The sequence below is a fragment of the Salmo salar genome, chromosome 01 (assembly GCF_965601325.2).
Source record: "Salmo salar chromosome 01, fSalSal1, whole genome shotgun sequence".
NCBI classification, from domain to species: domain Eukaryota; kingdom Metazoa; phylum Chordata; class Actinopteri; order Salmoniformes; family Salmonidae; genus Salmo; species Salmo salar.
In genome coordinates this window covers 131,186,417-131,209,604 of record NC_138291.1, presented here as the reverse complement: position 1 = coordinate 131,209,604, position 23,188 = coordinate 131,186,417, and the positions used below count along the sequence as shown (strand labels likewise).

The window sequence follows — 23,188 nt, the reverse complement described above, 5'->3', positions numbered from 1 at the left end:
AAAACTGGTCGCCTAGAGCGTTGGGGAGAAAGACTAAAAGGAGCAGATTTCTGGGCGTGGTAGAACAGATTCAGGGCATAATGTGCACACAGGGGTATGGTGGGGTGCGGGTACAGCGGAGGTAAGCCCAGGCACTAAGTGATGATAGAGGTTGTATCTCTGGACATGCTGGTTATAATGGGTGAGGTCACCGCATGTGTGGGAGGTGGGACAAAGGAGGTATCAGAGGTATGATGAGTGGAACTAGGGGCTCCATTGTAAACTAAAACAATGATAACTAACCTAAACAACAGTATCCAAGGCATATTGACATTTGAGAGAGACATACAGCGAGGCATAAAGTAATCACAGGTGTTGATTGAGAGAGCTAGCTAGACAACGGGTGAAACAACAGCTGATCAGCTAAAACAACAACAGGTAAAATGGTGATGACTGGGCAGAGAGGGTCGGTTGACTACACACAGAGCCTGAGTTCGCGGCTGGGGCCGACAGATAAACAAAAAATAAACAGGTCAAGTTATTGAGCCATGTAGGCTATAGCTTTTAGAGAAAGAGCCAGACCTAAAAATTCAACTTCTTGCCAACATGGGCTCATTTATGGAGGGGAATGAATATTAGCAGGTATGTGGTCCACGCAAACCTCAACATTGCAATTTAATATCATTCCAAGTGACATTAAAAAAGGTATCAACCCCCGAGTCAATTTCCCAGCGAAAATCAAATTAGCATAATAGAAAAATCCCCATCAAAATCAGTCTGTTTAAGCTAGAGATAGTCAGCTATTTGCAAGGGCTCCGTCTCAATCTACTGCATCCGCCAACAAAGGCCTTACACATCTGCGGTGGAAGGCGGCCTGAGCTACAGCGGTGTTTGTCAGACCATGAGACATCCTGAAAATAGGTCTCCTCAAAACAGTTCGGGCTACACACTAATATGACCGCTCTATAGAAAGGTGAGTCTCTCACAAACGCATACTTTTCTCTACGACGCCCACAAGCCTCGCCGAAGGCAGCCCTGTACCGGTTCAAAAATCAATATTTTAATGCCTAAAAAAGGGGTTAAATGTGTCCCCCAAAAATAGTTTCCTGATCTTTCTTATATCTCTCAGATATAGGACAGACACTTCAAAACAAAGTTCCTTCAGACCATCTGTTTTTCAATGTATGAATCGGTTATTCAAGGCGTTTTCTATGGGCTAATAGCAGTAAGGCCAAATTAAATGTTTCTGCAAATATACATTATTTAAAAAAAAAAAATGTTTTACCTAAAGGGGTACTAAAATTCCAAATCAAATACCTAAATGATCCTTGATATGGCCATCTTAAAACAATTCCATATGTTAACTTAGTAGAACTCCGCCCTCTCCCCCCCTTGAGAGGGTTAAAAAGTCTTAAATTCATCGTCATTGAATCTGCAAATAGTCAGACACCCAGTCTGATACCCAGCCTTGTCTCTAGGGTGACATACGGCAGGTTGGACAGGTTAAGGTGTTTGGACAGGTTAAACGTTTTGTTTGATGCATCTCTAATATCGTTGTAATGTTATTAGGTATACCAGAAGAATGATATACCAGAAGTAGTTTGCAGCACTTTGGGGCAGAGAAGCTATGGATGGATATGCTGCAGAGCTTTGAAGACACTAGTTCGGAGGAGTAAAGAACTGAGGGGTGTAGTGTTACTCACGCAGACTTGCAGGAACCAGGACATGAAGAGGAGTGTTTGCGATCTTTCTCCAGTTTTGGCTTCTTCCTTGGCAGGGATTTCACATCCTTCTCAGCCTGAAAAAAAATTGTAATAATAGTAATAAAAACTATACTAGCGACAGGTTTGCTCTTCTTACACTTTAAAAAATAAATTCAGCATCTATGGCCGAAGCACTTTTGTTACTTCCCCATGTTCACCCTCTCAAGCAGACCACGAGGTTTATAGTAGTACTACTTTCACAATCTAACGCTAGTCAACCATACAGGTTGGCAGACCTCTCAGGGGCAGTGACGCACAGCCTAGGTAAGAGCCTTTTGAAGGAGGACAGAATGCCCTGTACACCTCAACAGCAGAGAGCCAAAGAAAACAAGGACCAGACATATACTGTATAAACTATTTTCAGGCAATTTTACCATTACAGCTGGGACACTGCACGCTTATCACATTATGCAAAACAGTATGTTTGATTCAATGTGGGAACTAAAATGCTTAAAATACACTACTCAACATACAGGAAGCAGGACAGCAGCCTTTGGTAAAACACCGGATGGGTGCCTATGCATTTATGTAAACAGCTGGTGCATGACATCTAAGGACGTCTCGAGGTTTTGCTCGCCTGAGGTAGAGTATCTCATGATAATACTGTATTTATTTATTTATTTTGCTCCTTTGCACCCCATTATTTCTACTTTGCACTTACTTCCACTACAAATATACCATTCCAGTGTTTTACTTGCTATATTGTATTTACTTTGCCACCATGGCCTTTTTTGCCTTTACCTGCCTTATCTCACCTCATTTGCTCACATTGTATATAGACTTACAGTGGGGGGGAAGAGGTATTTGATCCCCTGCTGATTTTGTACGTTTGCCCACTTACAAAGAAATGATCAGTCTATAATTTTAATAGTAGGTTTATTTGAACAGTGAGAGACAGAATAATAACAAAAAAATCCAGAAAAACACATGTCAAAAATGTTATAAAATGATTTGCATTTTAATGAGGGAAATAAGTATTTGACCCCTCTGCAAAACATAACTTACTACTTGGTGGCAAAACCCTTGTTGTCAATCACAGAGGTCAGACGTTTCTTGTAGTTGGCCACCAGGTTTGCACACATCTCAGGAGGGATTTTGTCCCACTCCTCTTTGCAGATCTTCTCCAAGTCATTAAGGTTTCGCGGCTGACGTTTGGCAACTCGAACCTTCAGCTCCCTCCACAGATTTTCTATGGGATTAAGGTCTGGAGACTGGCTAGGCCACTCCAGGACCTTAATGTGCTTCTTCTTAAGCCACTCCTTTGTTGCCTTGGCCGTGTGTTTTGGGTCATTGTCATGCTGGAATACCCATCCGCGACCCATTTTCAATGACCTGGCTGAGGGAAGGAGGTTCTCACCCAAGATCTGACGGTACATGGCCCCGTCCATCGTCCCTTTGATGCGGTGAAGTTGTCCTGTCCCCTTAGCAGAAAAACACCCCCAAAGCATAATGTTTCCACCTCCATGTTTGACGGTGGGGATGGTGTTCTTGGGGTCATAGGCGAGTTGAGTTGATGTAAAGGAGCTCCATTTTGGTCTCATCTAACCACAACACTTTCACCAGTTGTCCTCTGAGTCATTCAGATGTTCATTGGCAAACTTCAGACGAGCATGTATATATATATATTCCTGAGCATGGGGACCTTGCAGGCGCTGCAGGATTTCAGTCCTTCACGGCGTAGTGTGTTACCAATTGTTTTCTTGGTGACTATGGTCCCAGCTGCCTTGAGATCATTGACAAGATCCTCCCGTGTAGTTCTGGGCTGATTCCTCACCGTCTTCATGATCAATGCAACTCCACGAGGTGAGATCTTGCATGGAGCCCCAGGCCGAGGGATATTGACAGTTCTTTTGTGTTTTTCATCCATTTGCGAATAATCGCACCAAATGTTGTCACCTTCTCACCAAGCTGCTTGGCGATGGTCTTGTAGCCCATTCCAGCCTTGTGTAGGTCTACAATCTTGTCCCTGACATCCTTGGAGAGCTCTTTGGTCTTGGCCATGGTGGAGAGTTTGGAATCTGATTGATTGATTGCTTCTGTGGAAAGGTGTCTTTTTTACAGGTAACAAGCTTCGGTTAGGAGCACTCCCTTTAACCTGTTAATGACATATAAATAACTTCAATTTCTCAAACATATGACTATTTTACACCATTTTAAAGACTCTCGTTAATCTAACTACATTGTCCGATTTCAAAAAGGCTTTACAGCGAAAGCAAAATATTAGATTATGTCAGGAGAGTACCCTGCCAAAAATAAATCACACAGCCATTTTGAAAGCAAGCATATATGTCACAAAAACCAAAACCACAGCTAAATGCAGCACTAACCTTTGATGATCTTCATCAGATGACACTCCTAGGACATTATGTTATACAATACATGCATGTTTTGTTCAAAATATTCCATTACCGTACTTCGAAGCATGTCAAACGCTGTTTAAAATCAATTTTTATGCTATCCTTCTCGTAAAATAGCGATAATATTCCAACCGGGCGACGTTATAGTCATTCATAGACTGAAAGAAAAACATGGAGTCGTCTCGTGCACGCGTACTCCAGTGTCATTGTTCCCTGCCTGATCACTCACAAAAACACATGCTTTTTTTCGCCCAGAGACTGCAGAGACGTCATTCCGCATTCTGGCGCCTTCTGAGAGCCAATGGAAGCCTTAGAAAATGTCACGTTACAGCAGAGATGCTGTATTTTTGACAGAGATGCCCTAGAAGGAGAACAAATTGTCAGACGGGGCCCTTCCTGTATAGAATCTTCTCAGGTTTTGGCCTGCCATATGAGTTCTGTTATACTCACAGACACCATTGAACCTGTTTTAGAAACTTTAGTGTTTTCTATCCAAATCTACTAATTATATGCATATTCTAGTTTCTGGGCAGGAGTAGTAACCAGATTAAATCGGGTATGTTTTTTATCCGACCGTGAAAATACTGCCCCCTATCCCAAACAGGTTAAGAGTGTGCTCCTAATCTCAGCTCGATACCTGTATAAAAGACACCTGGGAGCCAGAAATCTTTCTGATTGAGAGGGGGTCAAATACTTATTTCTCTGATTAACCTGTTGGGTCTAGGGGGCAGCATTTGCACGTCTGGATAAAAAAAATGTACCCGATTTAATCTGGTTACTAATCCTACCCAGTAACTAGAATATGCATATACTTATTATATATGGATAGAAAACACTCTAAAGTTTCCAAAACTGTTTGAATGGTGTCTGTGAGTATAACAGAACTCATTTGGCAGGCAAAACCCTGAGACATTTTCTGACAGGAAGTGGATACCTGATGTGTTGTATTGACTTTAAACCTATCCCATTGAAAAACACAGGGGTTTAGGAATATTTTGGCACTTCCTATTGCTTCCACTAGATGTCACCAGCCTTTACAAAGTGTTTTGAGTCTTCTGGAGGGAGATCTGACCGAACAAGAGCCATGGAACGGTGATGTCCCATTAGACACCTGGCGCGCTACTTCATGTTGGGTACCCTCGTTCCAATACGTTATAAAAGACTATGCATTCGTCCACCTTGAATATTATTCATGTTCTGGTTAAAAAAGGCCCTAATGATTTATGCTATACAACGTTTGACATGTTTGAACGAACGGAAATATATTTTTTCCCCTCGTTCATGACGAGAAGTCCGGCTGGCTTACATCATGTGCTAACGAGACGGAGATTTTTGGACATAAATGATGAGCTTTTTTGAACAAAACTACATTCGTTATGGACCTGTGATACCTGGAAGTGACATCTGATGAAGAGAATCAAAGGTAATGGATTATTTACATAGTATTTTCGATTTTAGATCTCCCCAACATGACGTCTAGTCTGTATCGCAACGCGTATTTTTCTGGGCACAGTGCTCAGATTATTGCAAAGTGTGATTTCCCAGTAAGGTTATTTTTAAATCTGGCAAGTTGATTGCGTTCAAAAGATGTAAATCTATAATTCTTTAAATGACAATATAATATTTTACCAATGTTTTCTAATTTTAATTATTTAATTTGTGACGCTGACTTGACTGCCGGTTATTGGAGGGAAACGATTTCCTCAACATCAATGCCATAGTAAAACGCTGTTTTTGGATATAAATATCAACTTGATAGAACTAAAAATGCATGCATTGTCTAACATAATGTCCTAGGAGTGTCATCTGATGGAGATTGTAAAAGGTTAGTGTATCATTTTAGCTGGTTTTATGGTTTTGGTGACCCTGTCTTTGACTTGACAAAACATTACACACAACTCTTGTAAATGTACTGTCCTAACATACTCTAAATTTATGCTTTCGCCGTAAAACCTTTTTGAAATCGTAAAACGTGGTTAGATTAAGGAGATGTTTATCTTTCAAATGGTGTAACATAGTTGTATTTTTGAAAAATTTGAATTTTGACATTTATTTGGATTCAAATTTGCCGCTCTTGAAATGCACCTGCTGTTGATGGAGTGCACCACGGGTGGCACGCTAGCGTCCCACCTAGCCCCAAGAGGTTAAAAGGCAAATCAATTTATAACATTTCTAACATGCGTTTTTCTGGATATTTTTCTTGTTATTCTGGATATTTTTGTTGTTATTCTGTCTCTCACTGTTCAAATAAACCTACCATTAAAATTATAGACTGATCCTTTCTTTGTCAGTGGGCAAACGTACAAAATCAGCAGGGGATCAAATACTTTTTCCCCCCACTGTATTTTTGTACTGTATTATTGACTGTATGTTTGTTTTACTCCATGTGTAACTCTGTGTTGTTGTGTGTGTCAAACTGCTTTGCTTTATCTTGGCCAGGTCGCAATTGTAAATGAGAACTTGTTCTCAACTTGCCTACCTGGTTAAATAAAGGTGAAATCAAATCAATAAAATAAGCTGTAGACCACACTATCGACCTAGAGAGTTTATCTGTATTTTTCGTAGCTGTCTACATACAGTTGAAGTCGGAAGTCTACATACACTTAGGTGGGAGTCATTAAAACTTGTTTTTCAACCACTCCACAAATTTCTTGTTAACAAACTAGTTTTGGCAAATCGGTTGGGACAGCTACTTTGTGCATGACAAGTAATTTCCCAACAATTATTTACATTCAGATTATTTCACTTATAATTCACTATCACAAATCCAGTGGGTCAGAAGTTTACATACACAAAGTTGACTTTGCCTTTAAACAGCTTGGAAAATTCCAGAAAATTATGTCATGGCTTTAGAAGCTTCTGATTGGCTAATTAACATCATTTGATACAATTGGAGGTGTACACAGATAACACTGCTACTCCTACTGCTCTCTCCTCGTCTGCCCACGTGTTCTCGCACACCCCGAGAGCTTCTGGTCAGCGGGGTGGTGGCACTGGGATCCTCATCTCTCCCAAGTGGACATTCTCTCTCTCTCTCTCTCTCCCCTGACCCATCTGTCTATCGCCTCCTTTGAATTCCATGCTGTCACAGTTACCAGCCCTTTCAAGCTTAACATCCTTATAATTTATCGCCCTCCAGGTTCCCTTGGAGAGTTCATCAATGAGCTTGACGCCTTGATAAGTTCCTTTCCTGAGGATGGCTCACCTCTCACAGTTCTGGGTGACTTTAACCTCCCCACGTCTACCTTTGACTCATTCCCCTCTGCCTCCTTCTTTCCACTCCTCTCCTCTTTTGACCTCACCCTCTCACCATCCCCCCCCTACTCACAAGGCAGGCAATACGCTTGATCTCATCTTTACTAGATGCTGTTCTTCCACTAATCTCATTGCAACTCCCCTCCAAGTCTCTGACCACTACCTTGTATCCTTTTCCCTCTCGCTCTCATCCAACACTTCTCACTCTGCCCCTACTCGGATGGTATTGCGCCGTCCCAACCTTCGCTCTCTCTCCCCCGCTACTCTCCCCTCTTCCATCCTATCATCTCTTCCCTCTGCTCAAACCTTCTCCAACCTATCTCCTGATTCTGCCTCCTCAACCCTCCTCTCCTCCCTTTCTGCATCCTTTGACTCTCTATGTCCCCTATCCTTCAGGCCGGCTCGGTACTCCCCTCCTGCTCCGTGACTCGACGACTCATTGCGAGCTCACAGAACAGGGCTCCGGGCAGCCGAGCGGAAATGGAGGAAAACTCGCCTCCCTGCGGACCTGGCATCCTTTCACTCCCTCCTCTCTACATTTTCCTCTTCTGTCTCTGCTGCTAAAGCCACTTTCTACCACTCTAAATTCCAAGCATCTGCCTAAAACCCTAGGAAGCTCTTTGCCACCTTCTCCTCCCTCCTGAATCCTCCTCCCCCCCTTCTCCCTCTCTGCGGATGACTTCGTCAACCATTTTGAAAAGAAGGTCGACGACATCCGATCCTCGTTTGCTAAGTCAAACGACACCGCTGGTCCTGCTCACACTGCCCTACCCTGTGCTTTGACCTCTTTCTCCCCTCTCTCTCCAGATGAAATCTCGCGTCTTGTGACGGCCGGTCGCCCAACAACCTGCCCGCTTGACCCTATCCCCTCCTCTCTTCTCCAGACCATTTCCGGAGACCTTCTCCCTTACCTCACCTCGCTCATCAACTCATCCTTGACCGCTGGCTACGTCCCTTCCGTCTTCAAGAGAGCGAGAGTTGCACCCCTTCTGAAAAAACCTACACTCGATCCCTCCGATGTCAACAACTACAGACCAGTATCCCTTCTTTCTTTTCTCTCCAAAACTCTTGAACGTGCCGTCCTTGGCCAGCTCTCCTGCTAGCTCTCTCAGAATGACCTTCTTGATCCAAATCAGTCAGGTTTCAAGACTGGTCATTCAACTGAGACTGCTCTTCTCTGTGTCACGGAGGCGCTCCGCACTGCTAAAGCTAACTCTCTCTCCTCTGCTCTCATCCTTCTAGACCTATCGGCTGCCTTTGATACTGTGAAGCATCAGATCCTCCTCTCCACCCTCTCCGAGTTGGGCATCTCCGGCGTGGCCCACACTTGGATTGCGTCCTACCTGACAGGTCGCTCCTACCAGGTGGCGTGGCGAGAATCTGTCTCCGCACCACGTGCTCTCACCACTGGTGTCCCCCAGGGCTCTGTTCTAGGCCCTCTCCTATTCTCGCTATACACCAAGTCACTTGGCTCTGTCATATCCTCACATGGTCTCTCCTATCATTGCTATGCAGACGACACAATTAATCTTCTCCTTTCCCCCTTCTGATAACCAGGCGGCGAATCGCATCTCTGCATGTCTGGCAGACATATCAGTGTGGATGACGGATCACCACCTCAAGCTGAACCTTGGCAAGACGGAGCTGCTCTTCCTCCGGGGAAGGACTGCCAGTTCCATGATCTCGCCATCACGGTTGACAACTCCATTGTGTCCTCCTCCCAGAGTGCTAAGAACCTTGGCGTGACCCTGGACAACACCCTGTCGTTCTCCACTAACATCAAGGCGGTGACCCGATCCTGTAGGTTCATGCTCTACAACATTCGCAGAGTACGACCCTGCCTCACACAGGAAGCGGCGCAGGTCCTAATCCAGGCACTTGTCATCTCCCGTCTGGATTACTGCAACTCGCTGTTGGCTGGGCTCCCTGCCTGTGCCATTAAACCCCTACAACTCATCCAGAACGCCGCAGCCCGTCTGGTGTTCAACCTTCCCAAGTTCTCTCACGTCACCCCGCTCCTCCGCTCTCTCCACTGGCTTCCAGTTGAAGCTCGCATCCGCTACAAGACCATGGTGCTTGCCTACGGAGCTGTGAGGGGAACGACACCTCCGTACCTTCAGGCTCTGATCAGGCCCTACAACCAAACAAGGGCACTGCGCTCATCCACCTCTGGCCTGCTGGCCCCCCTACCTCTGAGGAAGCACAGTTCCCGCTCAGCCCAGTCAAAACTGTTCGCTGCTCTGGCACCCCAATGGTGGAACAAGCTCCCTCACAACGCCAGGACAGCGGAGTCAATCACCACCTTCCGGAGACACCTGAAACCCCACCTCTAAGGAATACCTAGGATAGGGTAAAGTAATCATTCTAACCCCCCCCCCCCCCCACCCTTAAAAGATTTAGATGCAGTATTGTAAAGTGGTTGTTCCACTGGATATCATAAGGTGAATGCACCAATTTGTAAGTCGCTCTGGATAAGAGCATCTGCTAAATTGCTTAAATGTAAATGTACTTGTGAATGTATTTCAAGGCCTACCTTCAAACTCAAAGCTCATCACTAAGCTAAGGACTCTGGGACTAAACACCTCCCTCTGCAACTGGATCCTGGACTTCCTGACGGGACACCCCCAGGTGGTAAGGGTAGGTAGAAACACATCCGCCATGCAAGATCTTCAACACGGGGGACCCTCAGAGGTGCGTACTTAGTCCCCTCCTGTACTCCACTCATGACTGCACGGTCAAGCACAACTCCAACACCATCATTAAGTTTGCTGATGACACAACAGTGGTAGGCCTGATCGCCGACAACGATGAGACAGCCTATAGGGAGGAGGTCAGAACCCTGACCGTGTGGTGCAAGGACAACAACCTCTCTCTCAACGTGATCAAGACAAAGGACATGAATGTGGACTACAGGAAAAAGAGGACCGAGCACGCCCACATTCTCATCGATGGGGCTGTAGTGGAGCAGGTTGATAGCTTCAAGTTCCTTGGCGTCCACATCACCAACAAACTAACATGGTCCAAACACACCAAGACAGTCGTGAAGAGGGAACAACAAAACCTATTCCCCCTCAGGAGACAAAAGATTTGGCATGGGTGCCCAGATCCTCAAAAGGTTTTACAGCGGCACCATCGAGAGCATCCTGACGGGTTGCATCACCGCCTGGTATGGCAACTGCTCGGCCTCCAACCGCAAGGCACGACAGAGGGTAGTGCGTACGACCCAGTACATCACCGGGGCCAAGCTTCCTGCCATCCAGGAACTCTATACCAGGTGGTGTCAGAGGAAGGCCCTAAAAATTGTCAACGACTCCAGCCACCCTAGTCATAGACTGTTCTCTCTGCTACCGCACGGCAAGCAGTACCGGAGCACCAAGTCTAAGTCCAAGAGGCTCCTAAATAGCTTATACCCCCAAGCCATAAGACTCCTGAATAGCTAATCAAATAGCTACCCAGACCATTTGGGTAGCCATAGAGTTGTCACACAATGCAATCGTTAAGTGATGTAACAGGAAAGTGACATTGTATACGGGACATTGTCTCTGCTGGTAAGATAGCAAACGTAGCACCAATGAGTTTTAAATTACGAGAGCACTGTTGATATACCTATACATGGCTAAGAGTGGGGACAAGGTGAGGAGTGGGACATAATATTCCTGTATAGAAGAGCTTCTGAACCGAAACCAGTTCATAAAAACAAAAACAACAACCTGCTAATATCAGCAACAGTATGCATCCTATTTCACAAAACAAACAAAAACTCTCACCGGTCTCTTTTTGCAGACTTTGGTAGTGATGGGGGAAGCAGGGTCGCCGTCTCCCCTCTCTGGGGCGGTGTTTGGTCTCTTCCTGCTGGTTGGTTCCTGGCCTCCCTGAGAAGGCCTGGAGCCCTGGGTAGGGACCCTGGACAGCAGATTGAGCTCAATCTTCACCAGCAGGGCATGTGGAGGTCCCTGGGGGGCCCTGGAGGCTTTGGCTGAGGACTCCCGTTTGGCCTGGTGTGCTGCAGCTGCAGAGTAGCTCCGGGGCGTTTTTTGACCCTTCTGAGGGGCCAGGAGGGTCTCTTTCCTGACACTGACGGAGGTTTCCACCACCCGGGCAGGGCTGGGACTGCGAGATCTCTCCCTCTTACAGTCCAGCATCAGAGTCATCTTGGGACCACTGTTTCCAGACTCTGGTTGTTTAGTCTTCCTCTTATCCGAAGAGTTGCGCTTGGCAGGCTTCTTACTGTCCGTTATGGCGCTGCCACTCTTGCTGCTGTGCCCGGTTTTCGTTTTGACCTTAGGCCTGTCTGTGAAAGAGGGGTCTTTGTCGCGGGGGGCCACCTCCACACTCTCTACCCGCAGCCCAGCCTGTGAGTCCTCAGGACGGGGAGCCTTAACTGGTCTGGAGGGGTGTTTATTCCCCACAGTCTTTCTCTGGCTGCTGCTGTCCCCAACATGTGAGGCGGCCGGGGACTTATGGCGGACATGCTGCTTGCAGGCAACGTCCTCACTGCCTGGAGGTTTGGCTTCACTATCGCTGAACTCTGGGTATTGTGGTGGTGTGTGGGATTTGTAGTCCCTGGGAGGAATGGCCTCCTCCTCTGAGTCATGGCTCTGCTGCTGTTTCGGTAGAGGGCTTTGGACAGTGTCACTCTGGCTCTCTGTGATGGGGTTCTGCTGGCTCACTCTTATCCAGTTATTCAGCTGCCAGTTAGTCACCACGGGGCCTTCAGCCTGGACGGAGACAATATATGAACAACGCAAAGAAACGTATAGGACCCGGTATAAACATTAAGTCTAGTCCTGGACTCTAAAGCCATTTGAATGAAGATTCTGTGTACGGGGAAACTGGCCCATGGTGAACGCATAATCAATCAAAGACAAAGCAAGTTATTTGAGTGTTCCAAGTGTATGACTAAGTAGTGTGCTGTGTGTTTATACCTTGGGTACTGGTGGGCTGCTGCCCCTGAGGGGTTGTGGGGCCTCCTCTGTCCCACTCTCACTGCTCTCACTGTCTGAGTCTGACCCTGAGCTGCTCTCGGAGTCACTGGAGCTGGCTGACTCCACCCCACTGGAATTTGTTGCTACAACCGTACTGAAGGACCAGAGAGACAGAGAGCATAGTTACAACCAGATAACGCAGAGACAGAAAGGTGTTAGAGAGCAGTTCAGTTCATTTATCTGGCCTTTTACAGGAATGTGTGAGAAAACGGAGAAAGATGTAAAAGCAGTAACTATTAACAAATTGTATAATAATACAGGTGAGTAAATGGTTTAGATGGAGAGTAGTTCTCTATCACAATACAACATCCCCCTCCCTGCCACATCCCTATAATCCCTCAGAGGTTAGGCCTCTTTACACACACACACGCACACACGCGCGCGCGCGCGAGCAGAACCCCTTCCAACCTAAACACTGCAACCTCCAGGATCGCTGAGCTCCTTTCTCCTGCTGTAACACTCAACCAGATGTGCTCTCAGAGCCACACACTCACCAGGCAGGGCAGGAGGAACTATTACCATCATGGCTTTTACTAGTACGCTAAGAAATAGGCCAAGCTGTTCTGTACTCCTGATAATATCGGTGGTGTGAATACATTAGAAGAGAGAGAGGGTCGCACATTACATGAACTAGGGATAGGCCTTGCTAAATGTGTCTTTCAAACAAGGATATGAGTTTGAGTGTGACTGACTACGTCTTAGCTTTCCGTTTGTCCAAAATACGTTTTATATTGCTGTTCTACTGTACACTGAAATGGCCTTGTCAACACCAGAACCGCCATTGTCAAAACAGCCACTGACGTTTGATTTTGTACAACAACAAAAAATACGATTCCTACCTTAACGGGCCAAGACAAATGCGCTGTAGAACGTTGGTACCAAGCCAGGCGCTAATGTGTCTCTCTCCTCACTGAATGACGTAAATTGTGCACGTTAATTCACAACAGAATTTGAATTAACTGAATGATGAGGGTGAAGAGGGTGATTTAATTTAGAACAATTGTGTAATGAAGAATTGTGTCCGCTGTGGTGAGGTCTAATTATTAGAATTAATGGCATGTAATCTCCCCTTGGCAAGATTCCAATCAGACAATACAGGGTACGATACAATCCATAAAATTACTTTTCATAACTTTTTATGGATATATTTCCACTAATATTTCTTTATGAAATGAATTCTTTATATTTGTGTTATGCACCATTTATCAAGCATTGGCGCTCATGTTTATGGACAATTATTTGACTCCCAGCCTTGCGGGTTGATATCATTCCCTTTTCCACTGAACAAAAATCTAAATGCAAAATGCAACAAATTAAAAGATTTTACTGAATTTATAAAGGAAATAAGTCCAGTCAGTCAATTTAAATAAATTCATTAGGCCCTAATCTATGGATTTCATAGATTAGATATGCATCTGTTGGTCACAGATGCCTTTAAAAAAAAGTAGGGGCGTGGATCAGATAACCAGTCAGTATCTGGGGTGACCACCATTTGCCTCATGCAACGCGACACATCTCCTTCGCATAGAGTTCATCAGGCTGTTGATTGTGGCCTGTGGAATGTTGTCCCACTCCTATTCAATGGCTGTGCAAAATTTCTGGATATTGGCAGGAACTGGAACACGCTGTCGTACACATTGATCCAGAGCATCCCAAACATGCTCAACGGGTCACATGTCTGGTGAGTATACAGGCCATGGAAGAACGGACATTTTCAGCTTCCAGGAAGAGTGTACAGATCCTTGTGACATGAGGCCGTGTATTATCTTTCTGAAACATGAGGTGATGGCGGCAGATGAACGGCACGACAATGGGCCATTCTCGTCACGGTATCTGTGCATTCAAATTGCCATTGATAAAATGTAATTGTGTTGCTTGTCTGTAGCTTATGCCTGCCCATACCATAACCCCACCGCCACAATGGGGCACTCTGTTCACAACGTTGACAATCAGCAAACCGCTCGGCCACACGACGTCATACACGCTTTCTGCCATCTATCCGGCACAGTTGAAACTGGGATTCATCCGTGACGAGCTCACTTCTCCAGCGTGCCAGTGGCAAGCGAGGTGAGCATTTGCCCACTGAAGTCGGTAACAACGCCAAACTGCAGGCAGGTCAATACCCTGGTGAGGACGACGAGCACACAGATGAGCTTCCATGAGACAGTTTCTGACAGTTGGAAAACCCACAATTTCAGCAGCTGTCCAGGTGGCTGGTCTCAGACAATCATGCAGGTGAAGAAGTCATATAGGGAGGTCCTGGGCTGACGTGGTTACACGTGGTCTGCAGTTGTGAGGCCGGTTGGACGTACTGCTTACGGCTTATGGCACAGAAATGAACATTAAATTCTCTGGCAACAGCTCTGGTGGACATTCCTGCAGTATGCCAATTGTACGCTCCCTCAAAACTTGAGACATTGGCAGCATTGTGTTGTGACAAAACTGCACATTTTAGAGTGGCCTTTTATTGTCCTGAGCACAAGGTGCACCTCTAACGCTCATGCTGTTTAATCAGCTTCTTGATATGCAACACCTGTCTGGTGGATGGATTATATTGGCAAAGGAGAAATGGTCACTAACAGGAATGTAAACAAATTTGTGCACAACAGTGAGAAATAAGCCTTTTGTGCGTATGGAAAATGTTTGGGATCTTTTATTTCAGCTACGATACATAGGAAGGATTTTAGATAGAAAACTGAAACTGTGCTGTGATATGATATGATACAGTCTGCCGGTGACGGTGTAATAAGAGAGAAAGTGGCATGAGACTTGTCTGTGGCATGCATGTGAAGAATACAACCACACACAGACACGTGAGTAGACTTCTGCTATGTGTCCCTGCTGCTGCAGCCTCTCTCTAATCTGATAGCAGGATGATATATCTGAAGAGTCTATGAGATAATCTAATACGCGGTCTGCACTGATCTGGACTAACTTCATAACGAACACACACACACTACCTCCACCCCCTGGATATTCTTTCAGGCCACAAAGGGTCACTGCGACCTTTTCAACACCAACGTGAGACAAAGGCCTGGGGCGCACTATGGCCCCTCTTTGGGGACATTAGTACACATTGGGGACATGACAGAGGGTGAAAGTATACTCACAATGAGCTCTGTTGACAGATGAGTGTGGAGGAAGGGGCTAGTGGAGGTGATCCATAGTGTTCTGGGAAGAGAAAAAAAATTAACATCTTTACTAAAACAGATGATACGACACACCCCCTTTACCAATATTCCCTCTAAACTGCGCACATTCGGGACTGCCCTGCAGAAGAAATATCAGCCTGCGCACAAGATTGGAAGTCAATTAAGGGGGAAAACTCTGGAACGTTAATTAACTCGGTCAACGTTTCCCTTTACTGTGGGACTTGTGATCGAATCAACACAATATCAGCCACTTCCAATGCAACATACCGAAACAAACTACGCAAGACTTAATATGCAAAACTAACTATGCAAGATATTTTGCTGTAGGCAGAATGCATCGGAGTAGGATTCTATTGCATTGACATGCGCGACTCAGCCCGTACTCTACACAAAACAGTACGGCATAACCTATCAGAGCTGCAGTAGGCCTATATACACAAATAGGCCATTTCCATATTTGGATCTGTGCAATTCACTGAGCTGCATGAGCGGTCGTGAGTAGATGCACTTGTTAAGATCAGAGCGGACAAAAGTACGTGGACACCTGCTCGTCGAACATCTCATTCCAAAATCATGGGCATTAATATGGAGTTGGTCGCCCCTTTGCTGCTATAACAGCTTTCCACTAGATGTTGGAACATTGCTGCGTGGACTTGCTTCCATTCAGCCACAAGAGCATTAGTGAGGTCGGGCGATTAGGCCTGGCTCGCAGTTGGCGTTCCAATTCATCCCAAAGGTGTTCGATGGAGTTGAGGTCAGTGCTCTGTGCAGGCCAGTCAAGTTCTTCCATACCGATTTCAACAAACCATTTCTGTTTGGACCTCGCTTTGTTCATGGTGGCATTGTCATGCTGAAACAGGAAAGGGCCTTCCCCAAACTGTTGCCACAAATATGGAAGCACAGAATCGTCTAGAATGTCATTGTACGCTATAGCGTTAAAATATCCCTTCACTGGAACTAAGAGGTCTAGCCCGAACCATGAAAAACAGCCCCAGATCATTATTCCTCCTCCATCAAACTTTACAGTTGGCACTATACATTGGGGCAGGTAGCGTTCTCCTGGCATCCGCTAAACCCAGATTCATCCGTCGGACTGCCAGATGATGAAGCGTGTTCCAGAGTCCAATGGCGGCGAACTTTACACCATTCCAGTCGATGCTTGGCATTGCGCATGGTGACCTTGCACTCATTTTGACGTGCTACAGCATTCTACTGTCCCGTTCTGTGAGCTTGTGTGGCCTACCACTTCGGGGGTGAGCCATTGTTGTTCCTAGACGTTTTCACTTCACAATTACAGCACTTACAGTTGACTGGTGCAGAAATTTGAATAACTGACTTGTTGGAAAGGTGGCATCCTATGATGGTGCCACGTTGAAAGTAATTTAGCTCTTCAGTATGGGCCATCCTACTGCCAATGTTTTATCTACGGAGATTGTGATTTTATACACCTGTCAGCAACGGCTGTGCCTAAAATAGCCAAATCCACTCATTTGAAGGGGTGTTCACATACTTTTGGCCATGTAGTGTAATTTGTAGTCAGCAATGGGGGAGTGATTGCTTCCTACAAGAGCACAAAACCTGTACATTTCTAGACATCTTTGAAAAGTGAGTTGGGTAAAGAGCTTTTTTGTTGTTTTAAAACAGGCTTGAATGAGCTAAATAGATAATGGCAGAGGGTAGCATAATGTGTCCGATACTCTGTAATAATGGTTTGGGAATAATAATGCATTTTATTTGGTATAGTTGTTTCTTGCATGAAACAATATTTTCAGTCACCTTGTCTGAAGGACAAGTGGATAAACAGGTTAATGTCATGCCCTGCATGTTTTTTTCAAAAATCAAATTTAATGTAGGCCTACATTGAACCCAACACATTGGCTGCCACTGTAGGCTGAATGATAGAAGAGCTATTTCCATGTTAAAATGTTATAAGACGCATTTTACATTATGATCAAATAGCCACAGTAGCCTACTTGACCACTGTCTGAAACTAACTTAAAGCGGGTACAGCCTCAGTGTTCATAGTAAACGCACGGTGGAAGTTGCACTGAATTTTCACAACGTTCCAAGTTTGCGCTTAGCAGACCTGAAATTTTGCCCACAAAATTTGAGGGAACATTGCCCCTTACTAAAACACAGATCATAGGATATAGGACACACCCCATTACTAAAAACCCAGTAGATAGGACACACTCCCTCAGCACCCACATCACAGCTGATCCCCAACTAGTGAGGTTAGAAGAGGGAAAGAATAGGTCAATAAAACCTTAACAAAGAGGTTAAGGGCCTAGAGCTGAGCTCATTTGGGAGGTTTATTATTTACTGGCAGGCCAGTTCAATGGAAGGGAGATGAACAACACGGCTGTGACCAAAGACTTTATAACTCTGGGGGACGAGAGACTCAAGTGTTTGTGATGGAGTCTGGTGGAAATGAAGAGAAAGAGAGATAGAAAAAGAGAAGATCGAGAAACTTGACACAGAGTGCCACTGAGGATAACAGCGGACGATATTGCCACTCCTATTTGCCATATTTTCAATTTAAGCCTACTAGAATGTGCGTGTACTGGCTCAAATAGCCGACCAATCAGCCTGTGTTTGACAAGATACAATGCTACTTTACAGTAAACAAACAAACTTTCAGCATGCTTATAGGGAAGGACATTCAACAAGCACTTTCACAAATGACTGATGATTGGCTGAGAGAAATTGATGATAAAAAGATTGTGGAGGCTGTTTTGTTAGACTTCAGTGCGGCTTTTGACATCATAGATCATAGTCTGCTGCTGGACAAACTTGTGTTATGGCTTTACACTCGCTGCTATATTGTGGCTAATGATTTACCTGTCTAACAGAACACAGAGGGTGTTCTTTAATGGAAGCCTCTCCAACATAATCCAGGTAGAATCAGGAATTCCCCGGGGCAGCTGTCTAGGCCCATTACTTTTTTCAATTTTTACTAATGACATGCCACTGGCTTTGAGTAAAGCCAGTGTGTCTTTGTATGCAGATGACCCAACCCTATAGATGTCAGCTACTACAGCGACAAATGACTGCAACAATTAACAAAGAGTTGCAGTAAGTTTCAGAGTGGGTAGCAAGGAATAAGTTAGTACTAAATATTTCTAAAACTAAAAGCATTGTATTTGGGGCAAATCATTCACTAAACCCTAAACCTCAACTGAATCTTGTAATGAATAATCTGGAAATTGAGCAAGTTGAGGTTACTAAACTGCTTGGCGTAACCCTGGATTGTAAACTGTCATGGTCAAAACATATTGATACAACAGTAGCTAAGATGGGGAGAAGTATGTTTATAATAAAGTGCTGCTCTACCTTCTTAACAGCACTATCAACAAGGCAGGTCCTACAGGTGCTAGTTTTGTCACACCTGGACTACTGTTCAGTCCTATGGTTAGGTACCACAAAAAATGACTTAGGAAAATTACAATTGGCTCAGAACACAGCAGCACGGCTGGCCCTTAGATGTACACAGAGAGCTAATATTAATAATATGCATGTGAATCTCTCCTAGTACAAAGTGTAGGGGAAATTGAGTCTCAGTACTTGTATTTATGAGAGACATGTTGAATGCACCGAGCTGTCAGTTTGAACTACCGGCGCACAGCTCAGACACTCATGCATACACCCACAAGAGGTCTCTTCACAGTCCCCAAGTCCAGAACAGACTATGGGAGGCGAACATGGAACTGATGCAAGCAGTAAAATATGTTTTTTTTTTTAAACTGATAAAAATACACCTTATGGAACAGCGGGGACTGTGAAGTAACACAAACAAAAAGGCACAGACACATGCATACTGTCACGGCCCCTCTGCAGTGCAGGGGCGGTTCTTCCTGCAGGCAGAGGAGGGTCGTTAGTGATTGGAGCCACCTGGGCTCAGGGTATTTAAACTGCTTCACTAACCACTCTTCTCTCTCTGCTCCTCCAGGTATGATCCTGTTTTGTTTGTTCCTTTGTAGTTTTACGTAGTTTCCACTCTGTCATATTCACACACACAGATATCCCTGCACTTTACATACACCCTACATTATGACATTTCCACACCTCATTCCTTTTTCTTTGTTTAAAGTTAATAGTTTCTGGTTTATAATAAAGAACCTTTTTGATTGGCCTATACCTGTTGTTCGTGTCCCCTAATTTTTGCCACAGGCTATGAGCCGGCCTGTGACAATACACACACGATAACCTACGCACTATACACACACGTACACATGGATTTTGTACTGTTGATATGAGTGAGTGAGTGAAACAAATGTAGAGAGAAAAAGCAAAATAGAGAGATACTAAAAGAGTGAGAGCGAGGCCAGCTGGCATTTATAGCACAATCATGAAAACGGGGCTGCAGAGAGAGAGTGACCCCCATCAACCGTCAAATTAGCTAATAAAGCCTAATTTGAGAGGCCAGGTGGCAGTTTGTTCTCAGAGAAACACTGCTAAGCTAGTGTTTTAAACTTGATGCATGTAACATGATATACCGAGTGAGTGTAGACTCCCATTCCCCCACATTAAACTTACTTTGTCCTGGAAATGCAGGTGGGACATGCTGTGCTTCCTGTGAGGGGACAAAGTAGAGGCAAACAGCCTTAGTGAACACACACATAGTGAACACACTCAGAGATATGCTTTTCCACACAGGATTTACAGTATGTTGTCTGTAAAAATAAAATAAAGAACTGGGCAATGTTTATATGACCCCGTTTCAAACAGCCCCATTTTTACCACATTCTTGGCGGCATAAGCCTTTTATATCCTGTGCGCATGCACCGTTGACAAGTGGAAGTAGGGGTGGGCGTTTATTTTAATAAATCCATTGAATATACACCATCAAAGAAATCCATTAATTATTTTAGGCAGGTCGTAAGAAAGATAAGACTAATCAAATGTATTTTCAAAATAATAAAATAGCATATTTTGAGTTTAATTACTTTTTTTTTAAAGAAAAAATAAACACACTTGTCTGTGCAGCCTATAGGCTTACATGGCTGTGCTATGCAAACAAAATCAATAGTTTGTTATTTTGTATCTGTCAATCATCACGTAAGAAACAGTTAAAATCCCCAGCAAGGATAATTTATATATCCTGAAATATACATGTAAGTCTATTAATATCCTCTTCAAATTCTTGACATAACAAGCTGTTGTTTTGTTTGTTATTGGATGCATAGATATTCCCTAATAAAAAAAAACATTTCCAAGTTCACTGAAAAACAAAAAAAATACAAAAAAACAAGATTATTCATCTACTTTTAGATCTGTGGGCCATACTTTTTTAATGGCAAGCTCAGAGTGTGAACTTTCCAAAAGTCGTTATGTATTACAGAGATTGGTCCTTTCAGGAGACCAGATAATCTGTTTACAAATTCCATCATTGGATGGTTCGACAGCTGGGTTTCCCATGGAACTCAATAGGCCAGCATAGCTAACCTAAACTGTAGATAAAGGAAAAAAAGAGTTACTTAGTAATATAAATGCTTCTTGGAATGTCTCCAAACCATTACTATCCATGATATTGCCAAAGGTAAATTTACCACATTTGGACCATTGGTTGATGTAAAAGGCCATCCTCCAGGTTGCAAGGTCATTATTGTTCAATATTCGAGTCTGGGCATGCCAGTTGCATCGTTTTTCAATTTTGCACCAAATAGAAATCGTGTGAGAAATAACAGGACCCAAGTATAGTTTAAATTGTTTAAGAGCTCGATCAATGAACACTACTTCCACCATATTTCTCTTTATTCTCTTTACACTGTGGTGTGGGGGCTGTGCTTTGGCAAAGTGGGTGGGGTTATATCCTGCCTGTTTGGCCCTGTCCGGGGGTTTCATCGGATGGGGCCACAGTGTCTCCTGATCCCTCCTGTCTCAGCCTCCAGTATTTATGCTGCAGTAGTTTATGTGTCGGGGGGGCTAGGGTCAGTCTGTTACATCTGGAGTATTTCTCTTGTCTTATCCGGTGTCCTGTGTGAATTTAAATATGCTCTCTCTAATTCTCTTTCTTTCTTTCTCTCGGAGGGCCTGAGCCCTAGGACCATGCCTCAGGACTACCTGGCATGATGACTCCTTGCTGTCCCCAGTCCACCTGGCCGTGCTGCTGCTCCAGTTTCAACTGTTCTGCCTGCGGCTATGGAACCCTGACCTGTTCACCAGACATGCTTGTTGCACCCTCGACAACTACTATGATTATTATTATTTGACCATGCTGGTCATTTATGAACATTTTAACATCTTGATCATGTTCTGTTATAATATCCACCTGGCACAGCCAGAAGAGGACTGGCCACCCCTCATAGCCTGGTTCCTCTCTAGGTTTCTTCCTAGGTTTTTGGCCTTTCTAGGGAGTTTTTCCTAGGGAGTTTTTCCTAGCCACCGTGCTTCTTTCACATGCATTGCTTGCTGTTTGGGGTTTTAGGCTGGGTTTCTGTACAGCACTTTGAGATATCAGCTGATGTACGAAGGGCTATATAAATACATTTGATTTGATTTGATTTATTCTCAGCCAGGGAGTGGAAGAGTTATATCTAAACCAACTTGTAAAATTGGTCGAAATGCTAGAGCTTGGAAATACAATTTAAAGTTTGGAACGAATAGCCCTCCAGCTCCTCTAGGCTAAGTTAGAAACGTATGTATTTTAACTAATAATGTATTAGCTAAATATAAGGGCCTTCAAATATTTACCTGTCAAAGTCAACATGAAAAGGCTGTGTGCAAATTGCCAAAGCATTTCTGTGACAATAGACAACAGCTCAAGGACAGAACTACATAAATGTAAAATAAATGCATCTCTGTAAAGCTTTCTGATTGCCAAGGAGGAGTTTGACGTCAGAAAACAATAGAATGTTCATGATTTAATGCATGCCAAAGCCGGTAAAATGAAAGGCAACGTTTTATACTGAGGCGTTGGCGGGACTTTTAAACATAATACCGGTTGGCGGAAATAAAAATACAGGCTTTGTTCCCGGCAATACCTTTCAGATGTAAAGAAAAGTTGGCGGCATTCTAAAATTGGTGGGTTTTCGTCTTGTTATGAAAAGGATGACAACGAACACAAACACAGTGAATGCACATTCAGTGAACACAGACACAAAGAGGTGTTTTATGCATTCCCTTGTAATCTATGACAACACCGATGATTAATGGACATAATGTATGTGGTGTAGGTGTTGTGCAACACTGTCTTTGACTAAGTGGAACATGCGTAAGACAAGGGGAAATTGATTTGGGGATTCTAAGTTGCTAGTACATACAGTAAAGCACATTGAGTTTAGGTTAGGCAAATACCTAAAGCTCATAAAACGGAGTATAGAGAAACTAAAGGAGTTGAGTTGTAAAAGTTTTAGCAGCTCAGTGAGCTGAGAGGGACCTCACCTTGACTGGGAAGGAGAACTTGGAGGGCTCAGCTGTGCTGGGTGTGTGGATGGCAGTCAGGAGAGGAGGCCAGGAGTGGGTCATTTCCTGAAGGAGAGAAAGGCAGAGAGAGCGCTAGCGAAAGAAAGTTGTGAAAATAAGTATTAGCTAGGCCATTAGAGCCCCATAGTATAGACAGATGGCCAGGTCTCTCATGCAAAAATAGATTTTTAAATCTCAATGAGACTCACCGTTGTGTACTAGAGTTCACCATGCCCTCCTACCAAGTCAATGTCTAAGACCCATAGAGGAGGACTAACTACACAGCAGAACCT

General features: G+C 44.3%; 1 protein-coding gene across 2 annotated transcripts in view; it reads right to left on the bottom strand.

The window, feature by feature from the left end:
- The window catches only part of LOC106560682 (AF4/FMR2 family member 1), a 93,576-nt gene that overhangs the window by 45,015 nt on the left and 25,373 nt on the right, over positions 1–23,188 (bottom strand). For both annotated transcript variants that reach the window (XM_082978804.1, XM_014123796.3), the window contains exons 5-10: positions 22,875–22,961; positions 20,028–20,064; positions 15,450–15,510; positions 12,280–12,433; positions 11,122–12,072; positions 1,683–1,777 (exon numbers count right to left, since the gene is read on the bottom strand). In XM_082978804.1, the coding sequence (XP_082834930.1) occupies positions 1,683–1,777; positions 11,122–12,072; positions 12,280–12,433; positions 15,450–15,510; positions 20,028–20,064; positions 22,875–22,961 (1,385 nt within the window). The remainder of the gene's footprint in view (positions 1–1,682; positions 1,778–11,121; positions 12,073–12,279; positions 12,434–15,449; positions 15,511–20,027; positions 20,065–22,874; positions 22,962–23,188) is intronic.